General features: G+C 44.4%; 1 protein-coding gene across 1 annotated transcript in view; it reads left to right on the plus strand.

Annotated features, from left to right (window-relative positions):
- Positions 1 to 1,665: 1,665 nt before the first annotated feature.
- The window catches only part of SDK1 (sidekick cell adhesion molecule 1), a 2,061,301-nt gene continuing 2,042,704 nt past the window's right edge, over positions 1,666 to 20,262 (plus strand). Inside the window, exon 1 of the mRNA XM_069209963.1 lies at positions 1,666 to 3,451. Coding sequence (XP_069066064.1) covers positions 2,677 to 3,451 — 775 coding nt within the window. The 5' untranslated portion in view covers positions 1,666 to 2,676. The remainder of the gene's footprint in view (positions 3,452 to 20,262) is intronic.

Raw genomic sequence — 20,262 nt, forward strand, 5'->3', positions numbered from 1 at the left:
TTTGAGATCTTTTTTTCTGATCATTGAAGTTTAGTCTGGTTTTATACATAGCAATTATAAACACACTTATTTTTGAAGTGGTATTACCTTCCTGCTACAAGTAATAGTTCCAAGTATAGCTAGTGTTTTAATAGCAACAGCATTTACATTTATATACACAGATGACATAAGAAATGACATAATTAACGACATTACTCATACATGCGTGTTACTTCAGTACCAACATCATTAAGACTATAGCTGAAGCTGCAAGCAATTGCTATTTTCACATGTTTCTTGACGGGAAGCACAGCCTGGATTATATTGCAGGGATGTATAGACATGGAAAAACACGCTGCAAAACGTTCAACTACTATTAAAACCCCGTCAATATTTACTGCGAAAAAATATGTCTTGTTGAGTAGCGAGACATTTCAATTTTGGCGTGCAGGACACCGAAATCCTCGTCTTAAGCCCCATTTCACAAGCAATAGTTAGAAATCGTGATAATTATCGCACCTGATAAATCTCTGTCAGATTTTATTGAGTGCAGCAATTATCGCTCTGGAAACTGGGGCAATCGTAAAAGAGGCCTGACTGTAAAGCTTAGTTGTGATGTGTACACACACACACACTTGTTTCATCTCAAAACCTGTTGCAGCAGCAAACTGCTCCTTCGTGCCACGGACTTTTCTATAAAGATATACACTTTCATAATGTTTGACGTCACTCCAAGAAAAAAAACATTCGGGAGACAGGCGTGTGAGCCAACTATGGAAAGTTCTAATAACATTTTATACGTGAATTGCTAAAATCGAAGACTGAAAAAATGAAGCGTAAAAGTGGCCCACGCTGGTTATTTTTCCCATGAAGAAGGGGTAGTGTTAATATCAAACAATAAAGGACGAGAGGGCGTGTCGCTGCACACATTCTGACTTTCCCACCTGGGTAAGCCTTACAATAACATGAATCGAGAATGGCAACGCCCGTAAGCACACAAAGCTGGCTTTGTAGTGAGCTCCCTTGTGTTTCCTCAGCATGCTGATTGCAGAGAGGAGCTTGGAAAGCGAGAAGTACGCTGCAATTACAGCGCTGCGGACGGTAGGGGGCGCAGTGGGCATGAGCTGGGAATAGCTGTCGGTTAATGGTGCCCACTTGCCAGGCTAGAGGCGGGGCGAAGCCTGGGAATAAGAGCCTCGCGGCGCAGGCAGCACCCCGTCACAATTATCCGTGCTATAGTCGCTGTTCCCAGGAAGCGCTATCTAAAAAACAATTAATAGTCTTGGCGGGCACTACTGCAGCGTGTGGTCTACCTAAGGCGAAAGGCCCGCCCAGTTCCCGCCCATACCGAACTTCATTCATTATACTTTAAATAGTTGGATGTTAGTCGCATTGAAGCATCCTAGAAAGTTGGCGCACCAGTCACACTGTCACCATTTCATTTAATCATGGGAAGGAAAATAGAAAAAACATGCGTTCCCGTCTTCCTCCGTAGAAGGTAGCCCTTCAGTAACGTGGCCATTAAAAAAGATTGTCTCTTCGAGTTTTCTACATACTCCTCATAAAATATAGAAATCTAAATAAGATAATGTGTCAATCATAGACAGTCCCAACCTTATTTAAGTAGAAGCGCCTAGGCTCGCAACATTAAAAAAATATATATAAAAAAACGTAAATTGAAAGTGCAGTGTCTTCTGCAGTGAATTCGGAGGGTGGTTGAGTTTTTCTTGACTGGGTCGATGCTGTGGGCAGCGTCGAAGAGCTCGGCCGCAGGAGCTTCCCGCCGGGGACGCGGACGGCGCTCCCATGACTCGGCGCCTTTTTTTTGCTCGTTCCCAAGTGGAACCTCGCCGTGTTTATCAGCTGTCGGTCTTGTTTATTTGCATCCACCTGGCGAGCCCCGTTTGTCAGCCGCCTTCCCCTGCTCCTCCCCGAGGAAAGAGGCACCCCCTCCCGCTGAAAGGGAGGGACCTGCACCGGGCGGCTCGGAGTGGGAGAAGCTGCCAGTCTCTCCAGCGGCCACTGTGAGGAGGCAGGTGCCATTCCCGACCTCGAAACACAGACCACTTCCCACCCCTCAGAGCAACCACTCGTCCGGAAAGGAACATAAAAAAAACACATTCGGAACAACCGAGTTGGGAAACTTCCAAAACCAGGGCTGGGGGAGACCCTGTGCGCCGCCCCTATTTGGGTGCTACAGAAGCGGTTCCTGCACACGCCGAGGCAGGGAGGTAGCTGCCTGCAGCCTTCAAAGTACCTCCGGCATCCCACTGACTGTCCCGCCAGAAAGGAGCGGTCTGCGTTGCCAGCTGTAAGTGAAATACCAGCAGAACCCCCTGGGCGCGAGGGCGGGATTCCTCTCCCATCTCGGCTTGCAAGGACCACTGACCGCGTGCGAGTCCCAGCGCAGGTACTTGTCTGGATAAAAGGGACCTTTCTGCACAAGGGCGGAGTGCAACCGCAGGAACGCAAGTGGCGGGCTTTATTTTATTTCCTGATTAAATGCACCTGGCATGTGGATGATATTATACTTCCTTTTCTGTTCTGCTGGTGAGTCAAGTGCGCCAGCCTCACACAGTGCAGCAAAAGTGATGGAGTGAAAGTTTGCATCTGAGGACCAGGATATAGATATAAAGCACATGGACTGCTGAGCTTGGCGCTGCTTGTTTTGGTTCGGTAAGGAGCCTGCCAGGACTCATGGCCGTGGCTGGTGATGTGTATATGTCCTGCCACGGGGTCCCCTGCAGTGAAAGCAGAAGTCACCAGGAGCCGGGCTGTGTGAGGAAGGAGCTGCCTGGGGATGTTCTAACAGTGGGCGCCATGGACAGCGGCGGCCCGGGCACCACCTGCCAGACACCTTCCCGCCACAGGAGTGGTGCAGACCCGTGCTTGGAGAATGCGTCCCAGGGCACTGCGAGGCACAGGGGTGGTCCTGCCCGGAACCCTGCCAGGCGTAGGGGTCTGGACACTCTGGGCGCCGACTGCAACATGGGACGTGCTGGTCAGGGCACTGCCAGGCACAGGGATAGCCCTGCCCTTCACTATGATAGGAACTTGTTAAAAGGCACTAATGGCTCTGTCGGGTGGACATGGAATGCCAGACAGGGAGCTGTTGGGCACGTGGAGAGTGCTGCCCACGGCACTGACTGGCATATTGCAGGCTCTGCCAACCACATGGAATGTGCTGGCGAAGTCTCTGCCAGGCACACTGGGATTACTGACCGTAGCACTGCCAGGCTCTCGGGGGTCACTATCAGACACATGGAAGGTTTCGCAAAGGGCACTACCATGCACAGGGAGAAAAGCCCGGCAGCTGGCACACTGGAAATGGTTATCTCTGGAAACGCAGCACAGGAAGACAAGAATGCTGCAGGGAATGGTTGGAGTATGAAGGCGAATAATCTCAGCTTCTGCTGGGCATGGTGGGCATTTCTGCTGCTGCAGCTCCACGTGTGGAACACACTGGCCCAGGGTGAGTCTAAACTTTTCAGGGTGTCATAAACCCCAGCCTAGAAAACATAGCAACATGTAATAGACTGCCGTTGGCTCCGCACACGTGGCTATTGTTGGTTTTATCATTGAAAACTGCGAACAGCTTGCCTATGCCAGATGGATGTCGTTAACCTGAAGTTGTCCCTGGTCATGGGTGTCATTGTGTCACGACCGGTCAGTCCTGCTCAGCATTTTAATCAGTAGCATTTTGCATGTTGGGACTTGTAAGTCAATCCATACGTTTTTGTAAAGGGAACCACAGCTCACACAGAACGCAACATGGTGATGATGATTAGAAGACCAGTGCAGGACAAGGGTATCACACATAATACAGGAAGACCTGGCATCTGCGCCAGGAATGCATTTTCAACTCTGGTCATAGTTTAAGTATTTTGGTAAGAGGTTTCAGGCTTTCAAGTCACTCATTGATTTCATCCTCACATAATCATAGTCGCGACGATTTAAGGGTACAGTAGACTTATGCGCCCTGATCTGTACTTAAAATGGGTCTTTAAAGCCAATCTGCTGCGTCCCATATAATGCCATTTATATTTACAAGCACATACAAATAAAAAGGAAATTATGTAATCAGCTCCTTTTAACTGCACGTGTGATTTGCAAACGGATAGCCACAATGACTAGAATGATCACATTTTGCTGCTAAACCTAACAGACTTTAGAAGTTTACCAATGAAAAAACGTTTGAAAACCTAATAAAGATTTCATGGTTTTGAATGTGGTTTATAGACTGGACGCTACACAGACTCGTTGGGTAAATATTACTTGCAGTGTTTTTCGCTCTGAAGCATACTGTAACTGAAAGGGCTCTATAGCAGTGCATAGGCGTTGGTGCTTCTTAGCCCTCAATGCCTGGATACACAAAGCAATTTCTGGAGTATGTAAAGCAGTACTCTCTTGCATACTAGTGCAAGTAGAAAAAACTTTGACTTCTTTGAACTTTTACTAGTACAGTGTTGAGCGTTTTGTACCGATTCAGAAAGACCTGAAAGAGTATGTGAAAGAGTGCACTTATAATGCTACTATTCATACTCTTGAGTGTTTTTGTGAATCATCTCCCGAGTTTTCAATGTTGGGTTTCATTGCAAATCTAATGTATTCTGGAAATTGTAGTCCAGATTTGCTTCCATGTAATTAATTGTACTAGCAAATTTGCTAACAATGATTCTTAATATGAAAATCCAGAATATTAAATTTCCCGATGCTGTGAAGTGTTTTGTGACCACATATAACTAGATGTAGCAATCCCACGTAGTTGGCAAGTGGCACATTTCATCCATAAAACAACAAAAAGTGATGTTTGGAATGCTTTAAAAAATATCAGCCATTGGCAATGACTCAGTGTTGCATTCTGGACTTATGTCTCGGCATTCATGTCTCACTTAGTTAGTTACATTGAAAATGCCAAAGATTATTGGGGGGGGGGGGGAATTAAAGATCTCAGCTGTTGGCAATTGCCGCTGATACATTCCAGTCCTTTGGTGTTCAGACCATGCCAGTCATATGTAAATCAGGAATGGTTCTGCTCCAGTTGGGACTTCCCAACCTGAAATGCCAGACCATGTCTCAGGAACACCAGCAACCCCACGTCGGGTCAGATTTGTAGCACCTTGCTAGCGAGGTACAGCTTTGATCCTTTGAAACTGGGAGGAGCGGACCAGGCCTGGTAGAGATGTTCCTATTAGAGCAGATATAAGTCTTACTAGCATAAGGCTGTTCGCTGACTAAAGTGTTATAGTGGCACTAAAACGTTGAATTGGAGTTCAGGCCATGGTAATTACCAGTGGGTGACATTAATTCAAGCATTCCACTTATTATGTTTTTGTTTGCCTAAGTGAGATGCCTTAAGTGTGACAGATCTAACCCAACATGGTCTTGTGCTCACTGAGCCATAGAACTCAAGCTGTCCCTCACTCGTGTGGTCCAGGTAGGGTAAAACCATTCTGAGGGTGCTTGTATTCCCGCCAGGAGGGGACCTGCCTGGCAGTTAGAGCTGGGCTCTAGCTATTGGAGCACTATCAAAACGGATCTGCATGTGGTTGGTCCTTGTCTGAAGTGGCACAGTGAGTGAAAAAGTGATGGGCTGGAATGTGGCCACGTTTAATTACTAGTGACGGACTTTATTTCAAGTATTTAATCCTTTACATTGTCCTCTCTACCATTTTATTAATGGCATCTCCTACAGTGGCAGTAGCTTTTTGCATCCCTGGATTTATAGGCCTAAATACTGTTTTATTTTTGACAAGATCTTTTTTATCCTTTCGGAATTGTATTATGCAAAAATGTATTAGATTGCAATTATTTTTAACTAATTATGCCTATATTAGTAACGTGAACATCAAAACTGAGTCCCAGAAGGCTAAGTATTGTTGGTTACATGCCACGACTGCCTGAGGGCGTTACTCACGGCACTGGATCAAACGGAGGCGCTACGAAGCTGAACTGGAAAAATATTGTTTAAGTGCTGCAGTTAAATAGAAAAACTATTTGAAGATAATCTAAGTAACTGCCCAGTTGCTCTTTTGATTTGCATGCACTGAATGCTTGGGTAAACACTGAGCCTTTCTACATGTAAGAAGCAACATCTTTAGAGGGGTACTTGCAGCATTTCCAATTCACGGTTTTAAGATGTCTTAATGCATGCTCTGGCAGGGAAGAGTTAAATCGGCGATAACGGGCAAGCTCTTAAAACTGTTTTTTCTTATAAGTATCCCATTTTGACCACACTGTATATTTACTTCTCGTCCATATATCATCCTATTTATCCAGGAAGCTCTCATTTAGTCACTGTCAAACTCACATCATTCCAATGTTTTATTTGGAATGTAATTGTAGCCATACTAAAGGAGCTTCTGAAATTATAAAATATATGCCCACCCCAGAGTTATCCATTTGTAAAATGCTGTATGTTCGTTGTTTATTATGCTTCCGCAGCAGTGCTTCGTAGGTATGCGCCAAGTGTGCCAGTGATTGGGGGCAGCCGTGTTTTCTTGGTCAAGCATATACTTGAAACTTTGTCTGAATGTGAGTGTCTGTGATCATATCTGTCAGCTGGTCACAGGGCACAAGAGTGGTAAATTAACCGTTCTTTGTTTTTCAAATAATATTATTAACCATGGCATAACCCGGTGGCCTTTCATTATAATGTCAAAAAGAAACTGCAATTCTCAGTGTGCTTAATGCTCTCCACTAGAACACTTAGGGTTGATGGTAGTAACACTCATAACTTGGGTCAGTTTGACATTGTATGTACTTCTTTGAAGCCTACAAGCAGCTGTTTGTTATGAAAGTAACACTTAACATATACCTTTACACAGTTGGTGTGAGAACATGGGTTGTTGTTTGACTGGGGTGTGAGCTCAGGTCAAGCAACAGCCACAATCCCTTGCAGAGTGAACCCCAAAAAGTCACTAAATTAACCTGTGCTTAACCCTGGGCAGTTTGGCACAAAAAGCAGTCAGGCTTAACTTGGAGGCATTTTGTAAAGTATTTATTCAGCAAACAAACAGCAATAAAATGAAAACACAACATAATAAAAATACCAAACCAATTTAGAAGAATAGAGTACATTTGAATAAATTATGTGGCACCAAAATGACAAAAATCCAATTAGAAGAACTGGAGGTATGATTTTTTAAAGTTTAAGTTTCGCAGTAGCGCTTAAAGGCAAAAATCACCTACCGCGGACATCTGGTCATGCAAGACCAAATGTCCACTGCAAAGTCAAAAGTTAAGGCTCACCGTGATTGAGCGTGGTTCGGATATACAAAGTGGATTGGGCCTGGTCAGTGCTTACCTTTGGACTTAGAACATTTTTGAAGTCTCTGGGAAGGTATAAGTTCAGCAGGGCAAGGTTGCAGGCGTTTCTGAAGAAGGAAAGTTGCCGTCGGATAGCCGTCGGAGCAAAGCTGTGGTTTTACCTTCAGATTTACTGGTCGGGATGGAAGTCGAAAATCTCCAGTGGGACGGAGCAGAAGGTTGTAACTGAAGACAGTTCCTGGAAGTCGAACGTCCCTTCAGCAAAGGCTGCTGATACGTATTTGCTGCTGCGAAGAAGAATGTGGCGGGAGAAGCAGCAAATTCAATTTGTCTGGTGATGCACCTGGGACGGATATTCGAGCGAGTTGGTCCCAGTCTACTCCTGGTTCTCCAAGCACTTTTTGGCCAAATTATGTCTAAGTCCTTAAATTTGGAATATGGCCATTTGGGAATCTTGAGCACAGCAACCAAGGGTCCAGGAGTGGATGGAGACTTCTTGGTGGGGGGTGGGGATGTTGGAGTCAGGACTCACTCAGGCAGGGTCCAGGTGCAGGTTCAAGATGGTGGGAAGCTGTTATGTCCCTGTGGATCAGACCAGGAGGTCAGCAAACTAGCCCTCAAAAGTCACTTCTGGAAGTCCTGGGTGAAGGTGAAGATGCAGGACTGACCTCTGCGGGTTCAAGGCAGGCTCTAGGTAGCAAAGCAGTCCTTCCAGGTACAGCAGCAGACTGGTAGAGTGCACATCATCCGGCAGCTCTCCGAGTCCTTCTGTAGGTCCAGTAGTGAACTGAAGAGTGGGTCTGAGACCCCTATTTTTATAAACTGGTTCCCTGCTCCTAGAAGTTGGGAGACATTTACAGAAAGGTTCTTGGAGTTTCCTGCCTCCCCTGGCTCCAACCTGTCTGCACTGACAATACAGGGTCGTTAAGCTTCTTGTGAGGAGTTAGGCTAAAGCTTATTCAGGGGCATGTGGGGCTGTGCTCATTTCTGCCCCCATCCTGCCAGTTGATGGGCCATTCAGAATGCTGATCCCACTATTGTGGGACTGTTAGGAGGAAATTCACAAATCCCTAACTGTTAATTACACCCAGCCATGTGACCTAGGACAGGCTGCAGGCACAGAGGGCTAAAGGCAGGAAAATGCCAACTTTCTAAAAGTGGCATTTTCAAACTGTAATGATAAATTTGACTTTACAATTAAAAAGGGTTTATCATTACCAGTTCATGGCTACCAAACGTGACACATCTTTCTCTTCACATTTAGGAATTACAGCTTATTAATCCCCCAATGTTAACCTATGGGAGAGGTAGGCCTGACAGTAGTGAAGAACAAACTCAGAAGTTTTTCACTACCAGGACATGTAAAACGTAAAAGTACATATCCTAGGTTAGAAATTGAGTGTCTAGTTGGCAGAGATTTGCACTCTGACAAAGTAGGAACCACAATCCTAGTCAGGGCAAGTAAGATACACCCAAAAAGTTTACCTGTGCCCCTTGGGGAGCCTGGCACAGAGCAGTCAGGCTAAACTAAAGAGGTAATGGGTAAAGTATTTGTGCACACACACAGTAACACAGTGAAAACACCACAAATGGACTCCACAACAGTTTAGAAAAATATTCAACATCTATCCGAGTCAAACAAGACCAAAACAACAAAAATCCACCATACACAAGTCAAGTTATGAATTTGTAAAGATTAATCCAAAATGCAGTTCTTAGGAGAGAGTAGCTCAAACCGGAGCTATATGGGCGTGCTGGACAAGGGCGAATCCAAAAGTTCAGTCCAACAGCAGTGGAACACGGGCAAGGTACAGGAGCCGCACAGACCCGCTGACAGTGCCTTGGTTGCGTCGATTCTTGGGGACGATGCGTTGATCCAAAGGAGAGGATGCGTTGTGGTTGTAGGCAATGCATCGTTTCGAAATCGGGCAACGTCATTGATGCGTTGATGTTCAGAAGTAATATGTACGGGTGCTGCATTGGTCAAATCGGGGCTGCATTGTAAGTTGAGGTCGTTGTGTCGCACAGTCTGCGTGCAGTGCCTGCAGCTTTGGTGCAGGCAGCAGCAAGTCGTTTCTCAAGAGGGATGCATTGGTTCCAAGAGACACGCAGGTGTCGCTGCGTAGGTCTCTTGAGTTGCAGCACCACTACACTCACCTCCAAGGGCCCAGGAGTGGATTTGGCACCACTTGGCGGATTAGGACTCGCAGCAGAGGAGCCCAGGTGCTGGTAGGAAGGTGCAGGTGAAGTGTTTGATAACCTGAGACTTCAGAAACAGGAAGTAAGCTCAGTCAGACCATTGGAAAAACTTTTGATTGCAGGTGTTGAGAGTTAAGTCCAGTCCTCTCTCTCCCAGGCAAGAAGCAGTAGGCCAACACAGCAAAGTAGTAGTCCCTCCTGGCAGCACAGCAGTCCTTCTTCCTCGTAGAATGTCCCCAGTCCAGAAGTGTTATGAGTGTATGGTGTCAGAGGCCCAGTACTTATGCCCAAAAAAGCCTTTGATGTAAGGTTAACTTCAGAAGAATTATCTGAAGTGCATAAGGTTCCCACTCAACCCAGCCCTGGATGCAGATTACCAGTAGGAGGTTAATCAACCCTTTGGGTGAGGACAGGGCTCAGCCTATTCAGATGTAAGCATGAAGTGCCTCTCCCTCTCTGTTGGAAATGGGGGTCTTAGGTTGGTAGTCAGGTTACCCCCTGTCCAAGAAAGGACCCTCACTCTTGTCAGGGTAAAGGAGAATCACTCTTGGCTAACCCCAGTTCACCCCTTGGTAGCTTGGCACGAGCAGGCAGGCTTAACTTCAGAAGCAATGTGTAAAGTATTTGTACGCACACACACAGTAACTCAGTAAAAACATTACAAAATGACACAACACAGTTTTAGAAAAATAGGTAGTATTTATCTAAACAAGAACAAAAACGTCAAAAATCCACCATATCAAAAGTCATGAATTAAAAAGCAAAATTAGTCTTAAGTCCTTTAGAAAACAGTGCTAACACTGTTAGTGTGCAAAAGTACCTGGGTAGCATCAAAATAACACCGCACGGGTGAGTATGCATTGGAAAAGGCCAGCAATGCGTCGATTTCTCACTCGCAAGCAAGACCATGCATCGTTACTCCTATGGCCGGGCCGGCATGCGTCATTTTTCCTCTCTGCAAGAGAGCGATGCGTCGATCCAGACAGGCACCTCGGGTCCAGGAAGGCTTTGCATTGGTTTTCCGCGCCCAGGGAGGTTTGCGTCGAAAATCCTGTCACCCGGTATCAGAAAACCGCGCTATGTGGCGTTATGACGTTAACAGCCTCCGTCAGCGGGTGTTGCTCATCGTTTCTCCATCCACATTCAATCAATCAAGCATGTGTAAAGTGCGCTACTCACCCGCTAGGGTCTCAAGGCGCTGATGCGGGGGGAGGGAAGGATTGCTACTGCTCAAATAACCAGGTCTTGAGGTGTTTCCTGAAGGTTGGGAGGTCCTGGGCTTGTCATAGGTGGACGGGGAGGGAGTTCCAGGTTTTGGCAGCGAGATGGGAAAAGGATATGCCGCCAGCTGTAGTTTGGTGGATGCGAGGGATGGTGGCGAGGACGAGGTTGGCAGAGCGGAGTTAGCGAATGGGAGTATGGAAGGTGAGTCGCTCGTTGAGGTAGGCAGGGCCCGCTTTGTGGGCGTGGTTGAGGAGTTTGATGGTGATCCTCTTGTTGACGGGAAGCCAGTGTAGTTCTCTGAGGTGGGCTGAGATGTGGTCGTGGCGTGGGATGTTGAGGATGAGGCTTGCGGAGGCGTTCTGTATATGTTGCAGTTTCTTCTGGAGCTTAGTCATGGTTCCTGCGTAGAGCGCGTTGTCGTAGTCCAGTCTGCTGCTGACGAGGGCGTGGGCGTTGCGTCGATCGTCCAGCCATGATCCAGGTGGAGCATAGATTTCTGCCGCAAAGCCGGCGGCGTGCCGTTTCCCAGCCGCGTCTCGGAAGGTGCATCGAAGATTTCCCCGCACAGCGGTCTGTGCATGGATTTTCAGTCTTGGTCTGCCAGCTTCACCTTTCAAGGGCCCAGGAACTGGATAGGGCACAACTTGGCAGGGCAGGAGACTCAGCAGAGAGTCCAGGTGCTGGCAGGGGATGTCTTTGTTGGCCCTGAGACTTCAACAACAGGATGCAAGCTCAGGTCAAGCCCTTGGAGATTTCTTCTCAAGCAGGAATGCACAACAAAGTGCAGTCTTTGTCCCCTTTTACAGGCAGAAGCAGCAACTGCAGGTTAGCTCCACAAAGCACAGTCACAGGCAGGGCAGCACTTTTCCTCAACTCTTAAGCTCTTCTCCTTGGCATAGGTTCCGCTGGAATTTCAGAAGTGATCTAATTTTGAGGGGTTTGGCTGCTCTTTTACCTATTTCTGCCTTTGAAGTAGGCCTACTTCAAAATAAAGTCTCTCTTGTTTGTGAGATCCTCACTTGCCCAGGCCAGGCCCCAGACACACACCAGGGGGCTGGAGACAGCATTTTGTGAGGGCAGGCATAGTCCTTTCAGGTGTAAGTGACCACCCATCCCCTCCCTCCCGGCACAGATGGCTCATCAAATATGCAGGCTACACCCCAGCTCCCTTTGTGTCACTGTCTAGAGCGAAGTGCAAACAGCCCAAATGTCGAACTGATCCAGACAGGGAATCCACAAACAGGCAAAGTCACAGAATGATTTAAGCAAGAAAATGGCTACTTTCTAAAAGTGGCATTTTCAAATACACAATCTCAAAACCAACTTTACTAAAAGATGTATTTTTAAATTGTGAGTTCAGAGACCCCACACTCCACTTGTCTATCTCCTCCCAAAGGGAATCTACGCTTAATCATGTTTAAAGGCAGCCCCCATGTTAATCTATGAGAGAGATAGGCCTTGCAACAGTGAAAACCGAATTTGGCAGTATTTCACTGTCAGGACATATAAAACACATTAGTATATGTCCTACCTTAAACATATCCTGCACCCTGCACCTGGGGATACCAAGGCCTACCTTAGGGGTGTCTTACATGTAAGAAACGGAAAGGTTTAGCCTGGCAAGTGGGTACTCTTGCCAAGTCGAATCGGAAGTTTAAAACTGCACACACAGACTCTGCAGTGGCAGGTCTAAACCATGTTTACAGGGCCACTAATGTGGGTGGCACAACCAGTGTTGGAGGCCCACTAGTAGCATTTGATTTACAGGCCCTGGGCACTTCAAGTGCACTGTACTAGGGACTCACCAGTAAATCAAATATGTCAATCATGGAAAGCCAATTACATACACATTGTATATAGGAGCACTTGCACTTTATCACTGGATAGCAGTGGTAAAGTGCCCAGAGTCCAGCACACATCAACAACCTGGGAAATGGAGGCCAAAAGTTAGGGGAGACCATGCCAAGGATGCCAAGTCTAACACTCTCCCTTCCCCATGATGACTATGAGTATATAGATGTATCTCCTGTCACACCCAGCCCTTCCAGTTTGTGTCTGGAGAGAATGGACAAGTGTAGCTGTCCTTAAACCCAGACGTTTATTCAGAGGCAGGCTAAGTCACAGAATGGTTAAAGTAAGAAAATGTAAACTTTCTAAAAGTTCAATTTTCCAACCTGTAATTTAAAAAAACACCTTCACTAATAGATGTTTTTTAAAATTGCGAGTCCAGAGATACCAAACTCCATATTTCTAGTTTTTTTCCAATAGGAAATTATGCTTAAAACAGGGGTCTTCAAACTGCGGGGCAGCCCCCCACTAGGGGGACCTTAAGACATCCCAGGGGAGGGGGCACAAAGCTATGGCCAAAAGGACTCTTCTCCCTCCTTCCCCCCCCCCCAAACTGGGTGGGGGTGTGGCATTAAAAAGCCTGAAAACCACTGATTTAAAAGGTGTTTTATGGTGACCCCAATGCTAGCCTATGGGAGAGGTAGTCCTTGCAATAGTGAAAAACAAATTTACAAGTTTTTGTCTATCTGGATACGGTAAACTTAAAAGTGCATGTCATGACATTTTAAATACTCTACACCGTTCGGCTAACTAGGGCCTTACTTAGGGGTGACCTACATGTAATAAAAAGGACAGTTTAGGCCTAGCAAGTGGGTAGACACTTGCAAGGTCAAAAATGGTAGTTTGAACTGCACACTCAGGCTCTGCATTGGCAGGCCTGAGACATGTTTGAAAGGCTACAGTAGTAGTTGGCACAGTCGGTGCTGCAGGCCTACTAGTAACATTTGATTTACAGGCCTTGTGCACACATAGTGCACTTTACGAGGGACTTATGGGTACATCAAACATGCCAATCATGGAGAAGCCAATGTTAACATGTTTTAGGCAGAGCGCACATGCACTTTAGCACTGGTCATCAGCAAACAAACGCACCGAGTCCTAAAGCCAGCAAAAACTAAGTTCAGCATACAGTCAAAACAGGAGGTCAGAAAGCAAATAGTCAGGGGAAACCACACCAAATGATTCTAGGTCTAACATCCTACCTTTCAATTACGTAGCACCTTGCCCCATGGGGTACATAGGACCTACCTTAGGGGTGACTGTATATGTAATAAAAGGGGAATTTAAGGCTTGGCAAGGGGTTTTAAATGGCAATTCAACATAGAAGTGGGACACTGCATTCAGGCTGCAATGGCAGAATTGGGACATGTTTTAAGTGGGTGGCACAATAAGTGTTGCTGGCCCATTAGTACAATTTAACTAACAGGTCCTGGGTATACGGCATACCTCTCTACAAGGGACTTACAAGTAAATAAAATATGCCAATCAGTTATGTGCCAATCAAACCATGTTTAGGGGAATGAGCACACACACTTCAGCACTGGTAAAGTGCACAGAGGCCCTAAGGCCAACAGAAGCAAAAGAAATCAGGAAAATGGAGGCTAGCAGGAAAACATTTGGGGGAAGACTACCCTACGGCTGACAGGTATAACAGTTAGCAGTAGTGATTGTGTAGTTATAGTTTGGTTACAGGTTCCTATAGAAAGGCATTTTTGGTTTACTTAATAATTTTAGCACTGTTCAATAACTTTTCATGAACATTTAGGAAAAAAAAGAAAAAAAGCTTATCTTGTTTGTCTTCTGAATGGCAAGTTTTGTGCACACCCTCAGTTCAGTGGTGGGGATTTCAAAATGTGACTTAACTGCCATAGGATTCTTTGTTGTCTCCTATATACAAAGATCTCCCTGGAATTACACAAAATGTGGCATGAAGCTAGAACGTCACTCAAGGACATTACAGGGGGGCTCATTACGACTTTGGCTGTCCCAATGAGGGACTGCCAAACTCACAGGGAAGACGCCACCGACCATTGCAGTGGCGTCCGTCCCCCACCCTATTACAAGATTTCTGCCAGTCTGACCTGGCTGACCGGCTGAAACCTAGGAATAAAGCATTTATTCCGACCGGCCGGATCAGTGCTACGAGATAGCACTCAGCTCTCTTAAAGGAGCCGAGTGCTATCTCGTAGCACAGAGGGGGGACGTTCAGTACCCTCGGAATGCCACTGTCTACAAAGCACACAGTGTGCATTCCGATGGTGTTGGGGGGGGGGGGCACGGGGCACCTATTGATTTATCATTTGTTACAGGATGTGGGGCTTTTCTTTGCATCTTTGAAAAATGAGAGAGCCATTGCGGGTTCGGGAGTCCTCACAACCATGACACCCCAAAAGTTTACCTCCATCAGAATGCCCACAATTTGGTGAATTGGATACAACATCAAACCTACATTTCATTAAGCAATGTGTCCCCAAGGTAAGGCACCTCCAAACACACAATCAGAAAATAGAGTTTATTAAGTAAAAGGGCCAATCAGTAACTAATTTCTAGATCAGCGAAATAGTTTAAATGATTTCTTACAAAAAATGTATGGAAAATGGGGTACAGAGTTAGCAAGAAAGGCTCTCACCTGCGGATTTTAAAGTATTTTAGGTCACATGCATTTTAGAGTTCAGCAAAATCCAGAAAGAAACAAACCACATCACTTGCATCATTTAAGACTACAGGAAAGTCTTCTGGCTCCCCCCTAAAATCAAGTGTTTTTATATATTAGATTTACATATTATATCACCCTAACTGCAGAATCACAATGGTGTGAGCAAATTAATCTTTTCATAAGTAAATCAGGGCAGAGCACCATGCCACTACTTGACTAATTATTCTGCCCACTTCATACTAATGCTATCTGGTGGTGGCAGAACAAACAAGATACATGAACAGCAGCATCTTATGAATGAGTAGGTTACAGTCAACTAACTGAAGTATGTTGAAATGTAGTTACAGTGTGTGACTGCGCTGGGAAAAGTTAATTGATAACAGTATGTTCAATAACATTGGAAAAGAACGGACATGGCTCTGTTTGACTGTGTACTGCAGAAATAAACAGTGAGACTTGCGGTGGGAAAAGAACAAGAGTGACAAGGGGTGACATCCATTTCGAAAAAAAGATATGGCCTCTAGCCCCAAACTGAGGCCTAGTTAACAACAGTCAGAAAAAACACTACACAGCATAGGAAATATTGTTTCAAAATCAGAATTACTATATTAGTGTATGCATGTGTAAACGAGGGTGAAACTAAATTCTGCATGTTGTTGATGTATGAAAATATAAAAGGCACAAAATCCTCCACACCACAAAGGGACAGAAGAAGCATTTTCTCACTTCCTGGACTTGGTTGCAGGGGGCTAAAGGGACCACACTGGAGTTAAGATGTTGCCGTAAGGTTAACATATCTCAGAGCAGGGTCTGAGAGGCCCTGAGGTTTATGAAAGCTGTGTAAGGGTCCATGAAACTCTGGCAAGGGGCCTCCTTGTCCCTTACTGGGCCTCCCCTGGAGTATCACAGACATGATACTGTCTTTACAAACTCCATGGGATGTCTAACCAGAGTCCACTATTCTGCAGGAGTTTGTAAATCCTCCAAAAGGAACACAAACCCTTCAAAATTAAGATAATGCTAAAAAAATCAATCAACCATGGTTGGCTGATGACATTTGCAGCAGGGAGGTGGCCAACCATGGTGAGTTGGGCACAAGGCTTAGCTACAGACCAGGCCAGCCCAGCAGCCAGCGTCTGCTGTGCATGGTTGAACGCTGTGCACAGTTGGAGTTTGGCAGCCTTCAGTAGGCTTAGCCTACGACTATGCAGTCCGCCCTTGCTGTGCATGGCCTAGGCCATTTGTGGTGGGGTTGGCTGCCTGCTGTGGGTTAGGAGTCGGGCCTGGCTTACAGGCAAGTCCCTCCACCAATCTGGTGGATGTGGTACATCATCAGAAACACCAGCAATCCAGTGGGGGTGGGAAATAACAAGCTCACACTGAAATTGTGGTTATCTTTGGTTTGTAACACCTTAAAATATGTTAAAATTGACTTAGGTAGTAACCGTTAAAGTACAAATTAAAACAGAAAAACCATACCTTACACAACACCCATGCAAAACATAATTGGCACACCGAATGCATTGTTTCTGACCTCACAAAAGTTAAATCCATAAGTAACAATGTATAAAGGCACAACATTGAAACGTAATGCATACTCAAAAAATAACACTCTACTCCTTAGTGTCTCATTAATAGTGTGAATGACATGTAAATTAAACAAGTCTTGAATGGAATGCTAAGAATTGTTTGAGCCAATCCGAATTCAGGAACAGCAAGTATTAACCAACAGTTGTTTGTCTCCACTGGGCGACATTGTGAAAAACGGCATAAAGTATAATTAGACAGTGGACTTGTTTTCCTGTTGTTTGATACAGCAAATTTGTTTTTTCTATATGGTTACTCAAGCTTTTTCACTTCTTTTCTGGGCATTGTTTTTGCTGCGTTAGGACTCTACGCTTTACCACTGCTAATGGTAGTAATGCGAGTGTGCCTCACCTCTAGAATATGTACTTACATTGGACTGTCCATTTGGCCTGTTTAATTGCCTTATGCATCCATTGTAAATGGTGCTTAAAGTACACCTGTGGTGTGGAAAATTAAATGTCACTTGGGCTACTGGGTATATATACACCACCTTCATATTTGACATAAACATTTCTGCCAAGAGGACCACTATGGCTGGCTAGCTATGGACTGTCAGTCAGTCAGTCAAAGTACTTTATTTCGATAAATAAATATCATAAAAAGGCATAAAAACAGAACAATCAAGAATTACAAGCAATCAACAATTCATATTATCTACAATGTTTAAGAGGAGGGTCAATAAAGTAAAACATCCTAGAAACATCATTTAACGTGAATCATTAATATTCTCCCAAATTCGCAGAAATTACATTTCCTATAAGAAGTTAATTATTCACTCAATTCATTACAATAAAATAATCGGATTGATGGCGAACTTCTTTTTCTTAACCCCAACAGCTCCCACTAAAAAACTAGCAACATGGAACATAATCCTAGGGGTCTACAATAACTGTAAGAACAAGAGGGCAGGTTTAACCTGTATAAACCCCTCCTCCTTTAAAATTGGGAACAAAAATGTATTTCTTAAGGCCGCGTAATGATCACAGAATAACATAAAATGCATTGTATTCTGAATCGAAAAATTATCACAATTACACGGCGTTCCTTTTTCCGGAAGAGACCAGGTTTGAAAATGGCCAAGAGTTAGATGGATCAGGGTAAACCGAAAGCGTGTGAGTAGAAACCGGTGCAAGGGTTGATTTACAATAGACAAATATAATTCAGGGCCCACATAAGTACTCAAAATGATACTGTCCCGCACCAATGGTTTCTCATATTCAACTTGTTCTCTTTCTAAACATAATAGATCTTTCATCATGCTTTTAATCAATCCAATATCTTTAACAGTTATTGATTCCGGGGAATAAAAAAGATCCGATCTCCCTAATCTAACAAAACAATTTTTGATATAAACTAGCCACGCTATTTTATTTACTTTATCCAGCTGCAGGCAATCTTTTAAAATGGAATGGTTGAGCGGAATTTCTTGATTCAGCCAAATCTTTAGCCAGGCTAGAACGGGGGCCAGTTTGATCAAGTCTAAAATATAGCCCACACCCAATTCAGTATGGACAATGTGTGTGGGAGTAGACTGGGGAAGAGAGAGAACCGATCTTAGAAATTTATTTTCTGTGATCTGTATACTTTCCATAGAGCAATGGCCCCATATCGCACTTCCATACGTTGCTATTGCAAGGCATTTTGCTTCATAAATTTTTAGCAAACTAACAATTGGCCTCGCCCCGAGTTTATTCATAAAACCCCGAAGAGCAGAAGACGACTTTGCACGGGAAACATTTCTATTTTTTATCTGGGGGCCCCAAGAGCCTTTCTCATCGAAAGTGATCCCTAAGTATGGAAATATTGCTACTCTACACAGTTCTTGCCTCCCACAAGTAAACATTTTGGGGAGTTTATTTTTATTACCCTTACCCATGATCATAATCTGGGACTTTTTAACATTAATCTTTAAATCCAGAGAAGTCATAAAAACCTCAAAGGCGTCCAATAATCGTTGAAGACCAACACCAGTACGAGAAAGTAGGACAGCATCGTCCGCGTATAGGAGAACCGGAATACCGAGTTCTCCTATCCGTGGGGTGTCCTGGGTAGCATCTTTTAGTATGGATTCCAAGGCATTTATATAAATAGTAAAAAGGAGGGGAGCCAGAATGCACCCCTGCCTGACTCCCCTTTCTGAGTTAAAGTGGCTAGTGCATCGCCCCGCAGTAGTAACTCTAACAGAAGCTGTTAGGTCAGTATGTAAATCTACTAAGAGGTTAACAAGAGCCTTGTCCAGTCCCATGTCAAGTAAGATTTTCCATAATTTAGATCGATTTACAAGATCAAAGGCTGACGAGAGGTCCATGAACCCCAGATACATGGAACCCTCCTTCGCCTTCGTGTATTTCTCTATTAATAAATACAAATTCAGGCCTTGATCTATAGTACTCCTTTTGGGTCTAAAACCATACTGCACATCTGCTAGGACCCCTTTCTCTGTTAACCAATCGTTCAATTTATTTAAGATAACTCGACCTAAAATTTTCACTGAGGAATCAATCAGTGAAATCGGCATGTAACAAGATGGGTCTTGCCTATTACCCTTTTTAAACACTGGTATAATTATAGATTTCTTCCAAGAAGGCGGGATTTTATCAAATGCAAGATTATTAAAAACCTTGCATAATACCTTAGACCAAAATTTTGGAAAACTTTTAAAAACGTCCCCAGGTACCCCATCTGGACCCGGGGCTTTGTTTTTTGTGGTTAAGTCTATAGCCCTTTCAACATCTGCGACTGAAAAAATAACTGCAACCTTGTCAGGGGAGATTTCCCCAACTTCATCTGCTAGAATTCCACCAGGAGGACCAATATTAGAGTATATCTGACTAAAGTGTTTTATCCAACCCTCATCTGGAATATTTGCCTCTAAAGGAGTGTTAGTTTCATCAGAAAGAAAGGGCTGATTTATTATTTTCCAGAATAAACCACTGTTTTTTAGGGTATCTGGATCCAAAAGTTGGGCCAAGGCATTATCTTTCAGAGTCCTTTTCCTCTCTAGAATAGTTTTTTTATACACTTTCCTAGCATTTATTATTTTTAATCGATCTTTAGGAATAGTTTTTAATGCCTTTATTAATACACCATGTGCTTTAGAGCATTCCTTATCAAACCATCTATTGACCTCTAGCGCCTTCTGGCTAAATTTTGCCTGGAGACTACGAATAATTTCTAAGCAAATCTGATCAAATGCTACTATAACCTCCTTGGGATCTGGATTTTCCGCTAGACATATAGAGATTTCATCCTCCACTTTAGATAAGACCTCCTGAAAAAAAGTTTCAGGGACTATTTTTGTCCACTTCAATCTACGATTCTGGTCTTTGACTTTAAGGTTCAAGCCCCCACGCTCTGCAACTAATTTTAGAGAAATCAGTTCAGTATTCTTAAAAACAAGTACAACAGGATTATGATCACTAAAAACTGACACCTCAGTACAATAATTTAAAACACTATTTAACAAAAAGGAAGACAAATAAATGTAATCTATAATAGTA

Source organism: Pleurodeles waltl, chromosome 10, assembly GCF_031143425.1.
Source record: "Pleurodeles waltl isolate 20211129_DDA chromosome 10, aPleWal1.hap1.20221129, whole genome shotgun sequence".
Taxonomy (NCBI): Eukaryota; Metazoa; Chordata; class Amphibia; order Caudata; family Salamandridae; genus Pleurodeles; species Pleurodeles waltl.